The sequence below is a fragment of the Varanus komodoensis genome, unplaced genomic scaffold (assembly GCF_004798865.1).
Source record: "Varanus komodoensis strain SLA01 unplaced genomic scaffold, ASM479886v1 scaffold3, whole genome shotgun sequence".
Lineage (NCBI taxonomy): Eukaryota > Metazoa > Chordata > Lepidosauria > Squamata > Varanidae > Varanus > Varanus komodoensis.
In genome coordinates this window covers 64,170,416-64,185,142 of record NW_025335761.1, presented here as the reverse complement: position 1 = coordinate 64,185,142, position 14,727 = coordinate 64,170,416, and the positions used below count along the sequence as shown (strand labels likewise).

Genomic DNA, 14,727 nt, shown 5'->3' with positions numbered 1-14,727 from the left:
TCCGGAGGAATGCGTCCCGCTGGCACTCGCAGACCCCTCTTGCGCCTGGCCGGGCCTCGCAAGAGGAGAAGTCCGTGAATGCGCACCGGGTGACTTTCTTCTCCTTCAACTGCTGCAACGCAAGAGGCGGCGGTCACACGCTGCTTGGCAGGATTGGGTCCCTTGCAGGAAAAAAAGCAGTAGAATCATATTACGTAATTCTCAGAAGAATCCTGTAGCCTGCACAGCAGGAAGGCTCTTCCAGGACTTAGTTGGAGAGAACCAGCGTCATAAAGTGGTTAGTGTGTTGGGCTGGGGAACGGGGAGATCCGGGTTCGAGTCCCCACTCGGCCATGAAGCTCCATGAGTGATTCTGGGCCAGTCTGGGACTCTCAGCCTGCCCCACCTCACAGGGTTGTTGTGAAGATAAAATGGAGCTGCGTGAGCTGCCTTGGGTTCCTCTCAAGAAGCAAAAAAAAGGAACATACATGCGATAGTCTATGTATATATGCAATAGTACATTGCATATATACACTGTTGTACATGTAATTAATGAACTAACCAATCAAAACTTTTCTAGACTGCCCCATTACCGAAGTCTTGGGACAGTTTAGCCAGACAAAATGTAAAAATTTTTAAAACACAGCATCCTAAAATTTAACTAATAATAAAACCCCAGTTAAAACAGTCAGGTCTTAAAGCATTGGGAAAATAGAAAGGTTTTGGGCTGGTGCCGTAAAGAATAAAGTGATGGCGCCAGGCGAACCTCTCCAGGGAGCGAAATCCACAATTCAGGTGCCACCTCAGAGAAGGCCCTTCCCAGGGCAGTCGCCCTCCTGCTCTCCTTCAGGGAGGGCACCTGGAGAAGGGTGTCTGCCCTGATTCTTTCAGGGGTGGGCAGGCACATACGGAAGGAGACGCTCCTTTGGGTAACCAGACCCTAAGCCGTTTAGGGCTTTATATATGCAGTAGTATAGTAGGAATCGTAGCAGAAGGAGGAGGGAAGAAAAAAGAGGCTAAAATTGATTGGCTTTTTTGCTCTGACCACTATGCAATACTGCCATTAGGAGGTCTCTGAAATGGAATGTGGGCCTTGTCTGCGAAAGGACTCGCTTGCTGGAGCTCGGCTTTGCCCGTGGGAAAGAGCAGCCGCGTCACGCCGAGCCCCACTGACTCGCTCCCCCTTTGGCTTTTCAGTGGCTGCCCCCCCGCCCAACCCGTGCGCGCAAGGGACCCACACGTGCGCCGCGGCCGACCGGGCGCGCTGCGTCTACCACGGGGCCGGCTCCTTCAGCTGCGTCTGCCTGGCCGGGTACGCCGGGAACGGGCACAACTGCACAGGTAAGCGGTGGTGCAGCGGCACTGGTCCCCCGACTCGTTGGGGTTGCGCCCCTGAGCGTTAGGGCAGGAAGGGCTGGGAAGGGCTCTCTTTTGAAGGGTCTCGGGAATCTGCTCCGGTGTGGGGGAAGCCGTGCCCTCCCTCCCTTGGGAGGCGGCCGGACAGGCGCCCCCTGAGGTGGGAAAGGGGCACACTGCCGCCTGGCACCCCTTTGCCCCATCCGGCGCCCCCTGCCCTTGGCCGTGTCCCCACATTTCCCTCTCCGTGCAGAGAGCTGCACAGCCGGAGGCAGGGGCTGTGGGTCTCGGGGCGGGGGGCTTGTCTGGACCTTGCGGCTCTGCAAGCTTCCCGTAGCCGCTGCCTCCGGCTGTGCTGCTCTCCGAATGGCGAGGCAAACGGAGGACCTGCCGCTGCCCCAGGGCTGCTGTCTGCCTGCGGCGAAGGCCCGGGGCAAGAGCGGTTGGCGGAGCTCTCTGGTGGCGGGGCAGTGGCAGCTGTGGCCCCCTTCCTGGGGGGTCGGGGCAGCTCCGTTCGCTGCCCTTCTCATTCTGCTGCCCAGCTCCGGCGGCTCTCCCTGCCTGAGGGGAGGACGGGCCCTGATGGGACGGCGATTCCGAGTGGACACCCAGATCGCTCAGCGCACGGCAGAACCCCTCCTGCCCCAGTCTCTGGCATGTTCCCAGCCGCACCCCCTGTTCCGATTCTCTAGGGCAGGGGTGTCCAACCTGCAGCCCGCGAGCCACACACGGTCCAGCAGGGCTACAAATGCAGCCCGACGTAAAATTGTAAACTTCAAACACTCAGCTCCTTTTGCAATTTTGGGGTGACTCGACGGCGTGGTTCTCGAGCGTGAACTCTGCGGATGGCAGCGTCGCCCCACGAGGTGCCGTGAAATACATTCGCATTTGCTCTTGCCGTGTGCACACACGGTGGTGGCAGAGGCCGCGAAAATTGCACACAGCTTTTTTTGGCTCGTCGGTGTCCGCTGGCACGCGTGTGCTTAACGTGTGCCCAAGACTGTTTTCCTCCTCCTGATGTGGCCCAGAGGAGCCAAAAGGTTGGACACCCCTGGGCTAGAGGGGTCGTGGTGGAGCCTTTTGCAGCAAAACGAGCAGAGCTGGCGGCATCCGGAAAACTACGTGGATTAGGGCAGGAGGTGTTATGGACGAGGGTTTTCCCCCCTTGGTGGCGGGGAAGTCCGTTGCCCAAACCGTCTCCTTGGGACGGCGTGTACTTTGAGCCGGGGGTGTCCAATGTCTCTCCCTCCAGTTGTTTGGGCCTACAGCTCCCATCAGCCCCAGTCGATATAGCCAGTGTTGAAGGTTCATGTGGGTCGCAGGCTGACACGTGGGGGCTGCAAGTGCCCCCCCCCCCGCTTTAAACATGGCTGCCGTCCCCTCTCGCCAGCTGCAGCGAGCATACAGAAACATAGAAACAGAGCGAGGCAGAAGGGGTCTCCCGGGCCATCTAGTCTGACTTGCGGCAGCAGCCGGCTCTGCTCACGACATGCCTTGAAAGGTGGGTCCAAATGTGGACCTTTTGCCACCTTTCAGGGAGGTGGATCCACCCGTGGAAAGCCCACCAGTCAAGCCTTCCAACTGGATTTCCTCGATCCAGTTTGCATCTGAGCTCCCAAAGTTGTTGCAGCTCGGCTCCCGACGTGTTTCAGGGCCAAAACACTCGGCCAGAACGGTTTGCCCCCCTGGCTTTGCCGCTTCCCTTGTTGTTCAGAGCCTCGGATCGGTTTCCCCCGAAAGTGCCTTTGGTCTGAGCGCTTTTGAGCCGGGGAAGTTCCTGGCTGTGACACAGCGGGGCTTAGCGCCTCAGCTCGGAAGGTTTAAGGGGCGGAAGGAAGGTCTCGGCGTTTGTCTGGGGTGTGTGTGGAGAAGCTGCCGTTGCTTCCTTCAGACAAACAGTCTTCCCGCTGTGAATTCGGGATGGGCGTGAGGCGCCCCAGAATTGTGCAGGCTATGCATAGCATTCTATGCAACTGGCTGTAGCAATCTGGAGTTTACTAACAAGCCACATTCGCAGAGGAAGCCAACACAGACACGGGAAGAGACATGTAGAGAATCCCCACTGAACCTTAAATCCCTGGTGAACTTCTGTGAGTAAATACAAGGTTATTAATATATTGCAGCTCCTGTGACTCATAAATAAATAAATGCACATGCATTGTAAGTGGATTTTTACACATGTAAAAAACTGAAATGTTTTCTATAGACTTGTTTTTAATGAAAACCCATGATTTAAAACTCAGTAAAAATGACGACGACAAAGTAAGCCAAGAGCTTCTGATGTGGAGCGACAGCTCTCAGCCGGGATGCAACCTGGCCTGAGGCTTTGAGACGTCACATTTCTCTGCGCCTGAGCTGCAAGAAACACCATTCAGGGGCAGCTCTGTGCTTGTGTAGGCAGAAAAAAGGCCTGCAGTTCTGGCTCTCACCCAGCCAAGACGGGGATGATGGGGCTTTTCTGCCTAAGCGTGCACTGGATTGCACCGCGCACCCCCCATTCCCAGGCTGAGCGCTTTGTGCGGGGGGACGGGGCGATGTTGACTGTTCCTTTGCATGAAGGGCCAAGGGCAGTAAGTCCAGTGGCACATGCAGAGCTCTTGGTGGCAGCACTTCCGGGCATGTCAACTCGCAGACACATTTTTCTCAAAGAGTTTCCCGAGTGAAGGTAAATTGCCCTCACTCTGATCTGACTTTCTGCCCTCACTCTGGGAACACCAGGGGCTGCTTTCATCCCCCTTGAGATGAGCTGGGGAGGGACATTCCCATAGGACCCCCACATGGCAAGCCGGGTTTGTGGCACCACATTTGGATGCTGCTGCCGGAAGCATCTTGGGCAACTTCGGGGATGAATGGGATGCAGGACTCTGGAATGTGCGCCTCAGAGAGGTATGCCTGGCGCTGAGCTTCTATTCTTTTTGGCACCAGGTCAAAACCTTTTTATTTAAGTGGTATTTTAAACGTTAATAGTTTTAATGGTTCTTGCAGCCCCTTTTGCTTTGTTTTGAGTTAATCTGATGTGTTTGATGTCTGTTTATTGTTTTACACAGTATTATTGTCTTAATGTGTTATTGGGTGTTATTAGATGCTTTTCAATTGTTCTTTTAAATTGCTGTAAGCTGTCCTGAGATATTTATATAAAGGATGGCATACAGAAGTTTTTAATAAATAATAATAATTATTATTATAATAAGTCGGATGCTTTCGGCCTTGTCTCGCTCCCTCGCAGACGTGGACGAATGCGCGGAAGGAAGATGCCACCGAGCCGCCGACTGCGTCAACTCCCCCGGCTCCTTCTCCTGCCGCTGCCGGGCCGGCTACGAAGGGGACGGTTTCCACTGCTCTCCAGGTACGGCTGGGCCACGTCCTGGGAAGGCAGGCACGAGGCACGGCCAACCTGCCCAGACACGCACCTCGCTGTGGTTTTGGTGGCCTTATTAGCGTTTTAGCCAATGATAAGCCTTATAAATGCTGGGAGCAATAGACGGCAAAAGGAGAAGGGGACGGCAGAGGATGAGGTGGCTGGAGGGGGTCACTGGGGCGGTGGGTGTGGGCTTGGGTGGATTCAGGGGTGGTGAAGGACGGGAAGGCCTGGAGGAATGTGGTCCATGGGGTCGCGGTGTGTCGGACATGACTTCACGACTAACAGCAACAACAAGCCTTCTAATTACAAAGCTTTATAATTCCTCATTACTATTAGACGTCCTACTCAGAATAGATGAGCAGAGCCGGCCTGGCCTGGCCTGGCAGGGGGCCGGACCGGGGCTCAGGCGGTCTCAGGCGTGAAGCTCACCGACTCCGGGCCAGTTGCCGACTCTCAGCCTCACCTACCTCGCAGGGTTGGCGTCAGGAGGAGGAGGGCCGTGTCAGCCTTGGTTCCTTGCAGGAGGATGGGGCGGGGGCACTCGAGTAGACAAGCCGCTGTCGTCGTCCGCCACGGTCTCACCGCTTCCGAAATCCCCGGGAGGGCTGTGGCCTGGGTGCAGAGGGGCGTGCATGCTGGGCCGCGCGGGCAGCCTGCCCGTCTCGGCCACCGGGCTCAGCGGGGAGCCCTGCCGCCAGCGCCCGCTTGACCCCGGGAAGAGCCTCTCCCCAAGTGCCGGCCTCGGTGCAGCGCAGCCCCCTGCAAGCCGGAGACATTTGGACGTGCTGGACCAGAGCCCCCATCACCCACAGTCAGCTCGGCCCCGGGGAAGGTGGGACTTGCAGTCCCGGGGTGGGGGAGGCGGGTGTGGGCCCCCTGCCTGCTCCGAGCTAGCCTTTTACGGGGCCCCTGCGGTGAGCACCCCGACATCCGCCCAGGACTGTCCCCGAGCACTTGCACTGACGCCCTTCCGTCCGCCAGGGAGGGAGCCGGTCTTGACCCGCTGCGAGCAGGAGCGGCGGCACCTGGGCCAGCCGGGCCTCCCCGGCGGCCCCCACGTCCCCGAGTGCGACGAGCAGGGCAACTACCGGCCGCTGCAGTGCCGCCACAGCACCGGGGAGTGCTGGTGCGTCGACCGCGAGGGCGCGGAGGTCCCTGGGAGCCGCGTGCCGCCCAGCGCGGTCCAGCCTCGCTGCGGGGCTCCGGGTGAGTGCCTCGCACGTACCGCCTGGTGGGGGACAAGGGTGCCCGTCTCCAAAGGGCAGCAGCGTGAGGTTGCTGGAGAGCCGCCGGGGGCCGGCTGTCTCACGCCCTGTGTGCTGGACGTCCACATGGCGGGCCTGTCGTGAGCGGAGCCGGCCGGAGCCGGGGGTCAGACTAGATGGCCCGGGAGGCCCCTTCTGACTCGCTGTGTTTCTATGTTTCTCAATGCCGTTCAGAGCCCACCCGGCGGCCCCAGACCATGTGCGAGCGGTGGAGAGAGAGCCTCCTGGGGCATTACGGGGGCAGCCCCCGCGGAGACCAGTATGTGCCCCAGTGCGACGCTTTTGGCAATTTCAACCCCCTGCAGTGCCACGGAAACAGCGGCTACTGCTGGTGCGTGGATGAGCACGGCCGTGAGATCCAAGGCACGCGATCGGAGCCCGGCGCCCCCCCCCCCATGTAAGTGCAGCCGAGCTTTCTGGGGAGATGAGGCCGGGAGGGCGGCGCGATGGGCAGGGGCAGCTGACAGTGAGGGGTGGGCAGTTCGGTCAGTTTTGGCTCCCCGCAATTGCCCTCTTTCTAGTTCAGTTTGTCTGGAACAGTGAGAATTTATTTTTAAAACACTGCATGAAACATTTCTGCACCCGTTTCTCCCAATGCATGCATTTTCTGTGCCATTTTCCTCCAAGACACATCTGTTCAAGTTGATTCCCAAATAAAATGCATTTTATTCTTCTCTCTCTCTCTCTCTCTCTCACTCTCTCACTCTCTCACTCTCTCACTCTCTCACTCTCACACACACACACACAATATATATATATATATTATATCACACATATTCATGCAGGTGTTTTGATTGCAACATTCCATGGCAGAATTTGGAATGTGCAAATTTTGCAGGATAACTAAGGTTGCTTTGCAGAGTGGTTTGAACGGGAGACATTCCCTCGAAAGCAAGAATAAATTTACTCCCCATCCTTCTGCCAATGGTTGCGAAGGAGGGCGCTGAGAGGGGGTGTGTTATTGAACATGTGACTCCCCAGCCCTAAACCCTGTTGAGGCCCTAAGAAATGCAATCCCTGCCTGTTCATGGATTTCCTTTCTACAGCTTCCCTGTGTAAAAGAGTGTGGGACTGGGACTCAGGCGATCCGGGTTCGAGTCCCCGCTCAGCCATGGAGCCAACTGGGTGACTCTGGGCCAGTCACAGACTCTCAGCCCAGCCTACCTCACAGGGGTGTCGTTGTGGGGATAAGATGGAGGAGGAGAAGGATGTAAGCTGCCTTGAGCCCTTTGTAGGAAAAAGGCAGGATGTAAATCAAACAAACAAGCAAACATAAAATAAAATAAAAAAGTGTGTTTGCAGTGGGGCTACTCTAAGGTCATGACTACAACACCGGAGATGGTGCTAATGTTCTTGCGCTGACGCAGGAACCCCGTGGAGAGGAGCACGGGCGGCTTAGCAGGAAACCCAGAAAGGGCGATGACACTTTCAGAGCTGGCTTTGCAGGCTGTTGCATAGAGAGAGCCAGGTGGGAACTGCAACCAAATGTTGCAGCATATCCTCATCTAACATCCCCCTTTTGGGTGAATTCCCTCTTCAGCAGTGGCTGAATTGACCTGCCTCCTGATGCACCATGGGGAAGGACCCTATGTGACAAGACTTCTGAGCTCATCTCAGCTGAAACTGCCCATGAAGGCGTCTCATGGAGACATAATTAGACCCTGACTGGGATCACACAGTGTGCCGAGCCACTGGGGCCAGCGTAATGAGTTGTGTGATCCCCCGGGACCGTGTCTGCAGCACCCCCAGCAGCCACAGCTTGTTCTAGGGTTTAGACGTCCTTCTGTGGCTTAGTGTGTTGTCCGAACACCGACAAGACATTGGTGTGGGTGTTCAGGTATAGGCTGGACATGCACATGGTGGGCATGTCATGAGCAGAGCTGGTTAGAGCCAGGGGTCAGACTAGATGGCCTGGGAGGCCCCTTCTGACTCGCTCTGTTTCCGCGTTTCTACCTTGCTCAAATCCCGGCACGCATATGCCAACAAATAGCAAAAACAAAACAATGACCCACCAATTGGAAGCATTCAAGCCCAAGAGCATCCACACCGCTGAATTCCCAGCCACCGTGTAAGCTGGATAGTGACAAAAGCTGATGAGAAGAAAATTGGTATATTTGGAGCATGCTGTAGGAGGAGAGCTGTGCAAATGCCCTGGATTGGCAGAAAGATAAACCACAGGGTGCTGGATCGAATCGAGCCAGTGCTTTCCGTGGAAGTAAAAACGGCAAAACGGAGGCTGTCCTCGTCCGGACGCCTGATGGGAAGACCAGACTGCCTGGGGAAGGCAGGAGAAGGGTGGGAAGAGCAGCTAGGAGGTGGATCACCTCCGTCTTGACTTTCAGGGGGCCAGGCAGGGCCGCGCAGGGCTGGATTTTGGGAGGCGCGTGTCCCCTGGGTTGAGAGGCGGCGTGCTGGCACGTAACTGCGATAATCTTCATCCCACATCAACCGCCCCCCGCCAACTTGTTAGAAAAGCATCAACTGTAGCGGGGGACAGATTGCAGGTGTCCAGGCAAGCCTCCCGAGGCAGGGGGCGCCACTTTCTGGGGGCTGCCACCGAGGAGTCCCTGCCACACAGCTCCTCTGGCCAAGCCTCGCTGGAGGAGGGACCGGCAGGGGGGTGCGGCACGGCGTTTCGGGGGGCTGGGGGACAGCGTTGCCCGTGTCTTTCCTCAGGGTACAGTGTGTCCTCACGCCTCGCTTCTCCCGCAGGCCTCCCCAGTGTGGCCCCGCCGACCGCTCGCCCGTCTCCGCGCCCCGACATCGCCGCTCCTGCGAGGGGGACGTTCCTGCTGTACGCCCAGGGCCAACAGATCAACTCCTTGCCCCTGAACGGCACGAGGCTGAAGAAGGAGGACGCGAGGACGCTGCTCTCCTTGCATGTAACGGAGCCTCTTGTCCCTGCTCGGCGTCTGGGGCCGCGGGGCGGGTGGGGGGTTCTCGGCCACGCACCGGGCTGCGAGGCCCCACACGCTGAAGGCAGCCGTGGGGTGGGGGCGCTGCGGGATCCTAGCGAGCATGCCCCGAGCCGGGCCTGGCGCCCGTCGGTGTGCAGCTGGGGAGGGAAGGGAGAGTCGCTCTCCTCTGCCGCCCGAGGCTGGTCAGGCCCCAAGGGACCTCTTGAAGTCACACCGGGAATATTTATTATTATTTATTTATTTAGGAGACTTCTATGCCACCCAATCGCCAAAGCCTCAGGGCGACTCACATCCATAATAAACTTAATGAATAATATAAATTAACAGTATAAATTAAGTCGCCCTGGCCAAAGAATAAAATAAATAAATACTATTAACAATTAAAATGACATTTGAATAAAAAGGTCTTCGCCTGGCGCCGAAAAACAAATAACGACGAATAGCTCCAACACAGATGCTTTTCGTCTGAAAATCGCTGTTTGGAGCGACACCCTTAACACAAACTAGCCTTGAGTTTTGCTGGTACAGCCTTCCTAATGCTTTGGACTACAACTCCTGTTTGCCCCAGCTAGCATGGTCAAGGGCTGCGAGTGCTGGGAGTTGTAATCCAAAACATCTGCGGGGCACCAGAGTGGGAAAGGAATCTAAAAAGCCCCTCGGCTTTCGGCTGAGAAGACCAGGGGGAGTTTGGTGCTTTGGCGCTTGGCTGTGTCACGCACCTTGGCGAAGCCGTCCCGGGAAGCACGAGGGTCGCCCGCGTCTGTCCGCTCCCCTGCTGCCTCCACGTCGCGCCCCAAGCTGTTCTTTGTGCAGGACTGTCCAAAACTTTTAGTACCTCCTTAGCCCCCTCCCGGTTTTAGAACAGGTTTTATTGCAAAAACTGCCCCTTGGAAGCTGTCATAACCAGGTTCGGGATCCACAGGGGAGTTAGGCCAGATATGGGTGTCCTTCCCCCTCCCCAACCTGGTGCCCTCCAGATGTGGCAGCCTATAACGCCCCTTATCCCCAGCCAGCATGCCGTGTGGCGCAACACTTCCGGCAGACCCCGGCTTCAGGCGTGTGGCTTGAGAGTTGCAGGGAGAAACGACCCTTTTAGCCTCTCCGCCGCCTCCGCCTTGATCACCTCCGACTCTTAATAATATTTACCCAAAGTTTTGTGAATTCAGGGCCAAGAAGTATTTGCAAATGAGGTTCCCAAGGCTCCATCTGGGGATTGTGTTTGGAGGGGAAGCCAGATGTTCTCCAGACCACCTCTTCATGGACAGATAAACACACACACGCACACACAATCATCAGGGACTGAGCAGATTCCCACGAAATCAAAACAGGCAGAAAGCGCAACCTCCGGGGATTCCATCGGGAATATTCCAGCACTTGTGCAAAAATGCAGCTGTCCAAAGATCAGTTCACATTTTACCATTTCAGTCATTCTCGGCGAACAAGGCGCACAGAATTTCCAGGGGATGGTGTGCATACACGTCCCAGAATAAAGATTATTATTATTATTATAACATTTCTATGCTGCCCCTTGCCGAAGATGAGAAGGATCAGGCAGAGTTTCTTTATACACATACTTATAGGCCGCCTATAACTGCAGAGCCCTTCCTAGGCGGCTTACAATAAATGAAACATATAAAAACATAATAAAACACATTAAAATCCTATTAGAACACTAATGAATCAAAACAGCTATTATAACAGTATTAAAGAGGGCCACAGCATTCTGTTGCTGATCTTTTTCGAGTTTGGCCCAGGATGTTGTGGGGTTTCAGACAGAATGCCAGCCTGCCCCATGACTGTGCGTGCAAAGACACACACACACACACTTGTGCAAAATCATTCAGTGGCGGAATTTGATGCCCTTTCAGAGCTCAGTGCCTGGCTGCAGTGGGTTTGGTGTGAGAGCCCTGAGCCCAATTCAGCATGAGGACTAGCCCCTTGGATGGATGAAGCAACTTAAAAAGGGTGCCATGGAGCCTGTGCAGAATGCTTTTGCCATTGCCTGGTCAGGCCCGTTGCCGGAAACTCCCTTCAAACATTCCTCTCAGGTTCATGTAGCTTGCATACTTTCAGTCTGGCCTTCCCGAACGGGTGCCCCCTTTAATTCCCATTGTTTCCGGCCATTGCTGTGCTGGCTGGGGAAGATAGGAATTGCAGTCCAGCATGTGTGGAAGGCACTAGGCTGGGGAAGGCAAATTTAAATCACTGGGATTGGTTATTTGCATGTACAGAATGGTTTTAATGTTGGGGATTAACCCCCGATCCCCACCTGGAATATTTTGCCTGCAGAGCACCTCAGCCGCGTTCTCCTGAGGGCTGAAAGAGGGCAGGTCGTCTCCTTACCTGTTCCTGAAATGCAGAGAGGCGTGTGTTGGGATTGGAGGGGGACTGCGATTTGGCGTGTTGTGGTCCCCCCCCCCGCCCCCCCGCCGCATCTTCCCACAACTTCAGGGAAGCACTTTCCTGAAATTCCGCCTCCTCTCTCCCCATGCAGCCTCGCAGATAATAATGATTTCCAAAATCACGGAGCTTCGAGGTCTGTCTTGTCTGGCTCGGTGACTTTGGGCCAGTCATGGACTCTCAGCCTCCCTACCTCACAGGGCTGTTGTTGCCAAGGGGAAAGGAAGTGGGGCAGGCGCACGTGAAGCTTGGCTCGCGCGCAGGAGGAGCAAAACCACAAAATCAAATACAGATGAGGCGAAAGGCAGGACGTGTGACGAGGCCTTTGCGGAGGGGCGGATCCTGCACAGGGAGGGGAGATTTGGGGAGAGGGCTGGCCGGGGGCTGCCTGAGGGCAGGCAGCATTGACCGCTGGGGGCGTCCGCCCCATCACCCTCGGGAGCCCTGTGGCCAGACGTCCCGGCTGACGCTGTCTCCTGTGCGCTGCGGCTCAGGGCTCCATCGTGGTGGGCATCGACTACGACTGCCGGGAGAGGATGATGTACTGGACGGACGTGGCTGGGCGGACCATCAGCCGGGCGGGCCTGGAGCAGGGGGCGGAACCGGAGACGCTCGTCAGCTCGGGTAGGTGGCCGGATCGCCCGCCGGGGCCAGCGGGAGAGCGCCATCCCCTGGCAGGCGTCCCGGCCCGACAAGGGGAAACGTGCCACGGCTTGCCCCCAGCTGGCTGCGAGGGGAGAGGTGGCAGGGGGGTCTCAGGACGGCCGCGGGGCCTTGGGTCCAGAGTCTGCAGCCCTTACAAGAACGCGCAGCAGAGCAGTGGTGAAAACCGTGCTTTGCATCCACTGGGGAATCGGGAGACTCCGGTTCTCGTCTCCACTTGGCCTGGAACTCCCTGGGTGACTTTAGACCAGTCACTTATTTTATTTATTTAAAACTTTCCTAGGCCGTCTCATGACCGAGGTCTCGGGATGGTTTAACAATACAAAGTGTAAACGTTTTAAAACACAGCGTCCTAAAAATCAACTAATAATAAGACCACAATTAAAATGGTCAGGTCTTAAAACATGGGGAAAATAAAAAGATTTTGGCCTGGCGCTGAAAAGAATAAAGTGACTGCACCAGGCGAACCTCTTTGGGGAGCAAATTCCAAAATTGGGGCACCGCCACAGAGAAGGCCCTTCTCTGGGTAGTCACCTCCTGATCTCCTTAAGGGAGGGCTCCCGGGTTACCAACTCTTGGCCTAGCCTACCGCACAGGGTTGTTGTGAGGATAAAACAGAGAGGAGGGCTGTGTACCCCACCTTGGACTCCATGGGGAGAGGCTGGAGATGGTTATCGTGACTATCTAAGTCCATTTTCCCCAGTTTGGTCCCTGCCAGATGTCAGGGACTTGCCTCGCCTCTTTTGCAGCTAATGGACGCCCAAGCTCGATTTCGTTGCCGAGAGCTTCTCTTGTGCCGATTTTGTCAGTATGAGGACGACGGACTGAGACAGACTTTCTGCACGCTGCAGAAAGAACCTCTGGGGCAGCTAAAGGGCTGTGTCTGCTAAATAATAAAGATAATCCGTCCACCTTCTCCAACCTGGTGCCCTGCAGATGTGCCGGACTGGAACTCCCATAATCCTCAGGCAGTGTGTGATAATGACTGAGAATCATGGCAGTTTTGGTCCAGCTTCTGGAGGGCACCGTGAAGCTTGTCTAAGCTTAAGCAAGCTCGCAATCCTGTGTGCATTTGGATGAAAAAGTGCGGCGAGCTGGGAGCTGCGGCCCTTTTTCTTGTCTAAGCTTGCCTCTGATTGCATTCTAGCTGGTCAATGCTTGCAGTCCTACTTGGCTTCCAGTTTTACAGCAGCTTTCTACAGATGGCGCTGCCAGGGAGGTGGGGCTGTTCCAAGGCAACAACCCCCTCCAAGTTTGGAAGCAGAGGGCTAAACATTCCCATGGCGTGTGGTGCGTCAGTCCTGCCCATGAAAAGAGTCGGAGAGTCACCTGCCGGGACGTGTCTTTCTTTGGCTTCTCCTTGCTTAGGGCTGATCAGTCCGGAAGGTCTGGCCATAGACCATCTCCGAAGAACCATGTTTTGGACGGACAGTGGCTTGGACAAAATCGAGAGGGCCCGGCTGGATGGCACGGAGCGCCGAGTCCTCTTTGCCACAGAGCTGGTCAACCCTCGTGCCATTGCGGTGGACCCGATCCGCGGGTGAGTTGCTCAGAGGAAAGCCGACTTCTGGCCAGAGCACCGGGCTGCCTGATCTCATGTGGCTGCCTGTAAGCACCGAAACTCGGAGGGTTGCAGGCATCCTGTCAGGGATGGGCCCGATTCTGGCTCCAAGGTCAGTTGTGCGACCTCCACGCCCCAGCAAAACATGGCCCCAGCTCCAACCTGGCGTGGCTCTGAATGAACTCAGTGGGACGTACCTTTGAATAGGTGTGTAGAGCATTTCGAAGCCCTGATTTTTTAATCCCGACAACAACCCTGCAAGGTAGACCAATATTAGTCTTCCCATTCTCTAGAGAGGGGGCTGAGGTCAGGGAAACTGGGGAACTCCACAACAGATAAAAATGGATCGGGATGGCTGTCATTCCCCCAGTGCGTGGATTCTGCTGGGGACCAGTATGATGGATCCCATCACATGGATGCCCGGAGCAGATTTTTACTCTGATGGTGGTGGGGTTCACACAGATTGGGGTTCACATTGCTGTGAATTATTGCAGGCAGAAGGAAATTCTGGTTAAAAAAAGGATTCCACCCATGACCTGACGGTGGAAGGAATGGCAGTTACTGGATAATCTACAAACACAGGATGGATTTCATAATTTTGGCATCTCTTGACGAAGCCAAGCCTTGTCAAAACATGGGCTGGTCGCTTGAGATGTCTTGTTTTCATTCTTCACTGCAATTGGTCTTTTTGCTTGGGAAAGGCTGCCTGAAAAATATGCAGGGGCAAATATTTACCCCCAAAGCCCCAGTGGGAAAAACATTTGCTCTTTCCGAACTGGAGCCAACAGAGCAGAAGTGGGGGGATTCTGCCCTTTGGGGTCCCCTCCTGAAAAAGGCCTGTGCCTTTTGGGTGCAGCGCCACTGCAGCCCTGCCAGCGGGTGATCCGGGAGCCCCAGAGGGTGTCCCCCCAAGAGGTGATGCGCGCCAGTTGCACGTCAAGGAACTCTGTGTCCTCGTTGTGTTTGCTCAACTGGCTCGACTAGGCAGCCAGCCTTGGTGTTTACTGTTCGGTTGCCCTCCCAGGAATCTCTACTGGACGGACTGGAATCGCGAGGCCCCCAAAATAGAGACATCCACTGTGACGGGAGAAAACCGGCAGATTTTGGTCAACCAAGACATCGGGCTGCCAAACGGATTAACCTTTGACCCCTTTTCCAAGCTGGTTTGTTGGGCAGATGCAGGTAATGCTGATTTCGGGGAAAGGAAAGAAAGTGGAGCGGGGG

The 14,727-nt window shown here is 55.8% G+C and overlaps 1 protein-coding gene across 1 annotated transcript in view; it reads left to right on the top strand.

Annotated features, from left to right (window-relative positions):
• Nucleotides 1-14,727, top strand: part of NID2 (nidogen 2) — a 52,260-nt gene that overhangs the window by 34,385 nt on the left and 3,148 nt on the right. Inside the window, exons 12-19 of the mRNA XM_044436268.1 lie at nt 1,177-1,320; nt 4,562-4,681; nt 5,678-5,902; nt 6,136-6,343; nt 8,660-8,843; nt 11,774-11,903; nt 13,311-13,482; nt 14,528-14,685. Of these exons, the coding sequence (XP_044292203.1) occupies nt 1,177-1,320; nt 4,562-4,681; nt 5,678-5,902; nt 6,136-6,343; nt 8,660-8,843; nt 11,774-11,903; nt 13,311-13,482; nt 14,528-14,685 (1,341 nt within the window). The remainder of the gene's footprint in view (nt 1-1,176; nt 1,321-4,561; nt 4,682-5,677; nt 5,903-6,135; nt 6,344-8,659; nt 8,844-11,773; nt 11,904-13,310; nt 13,483-14,527; nt 14,686-14,727) is intronic.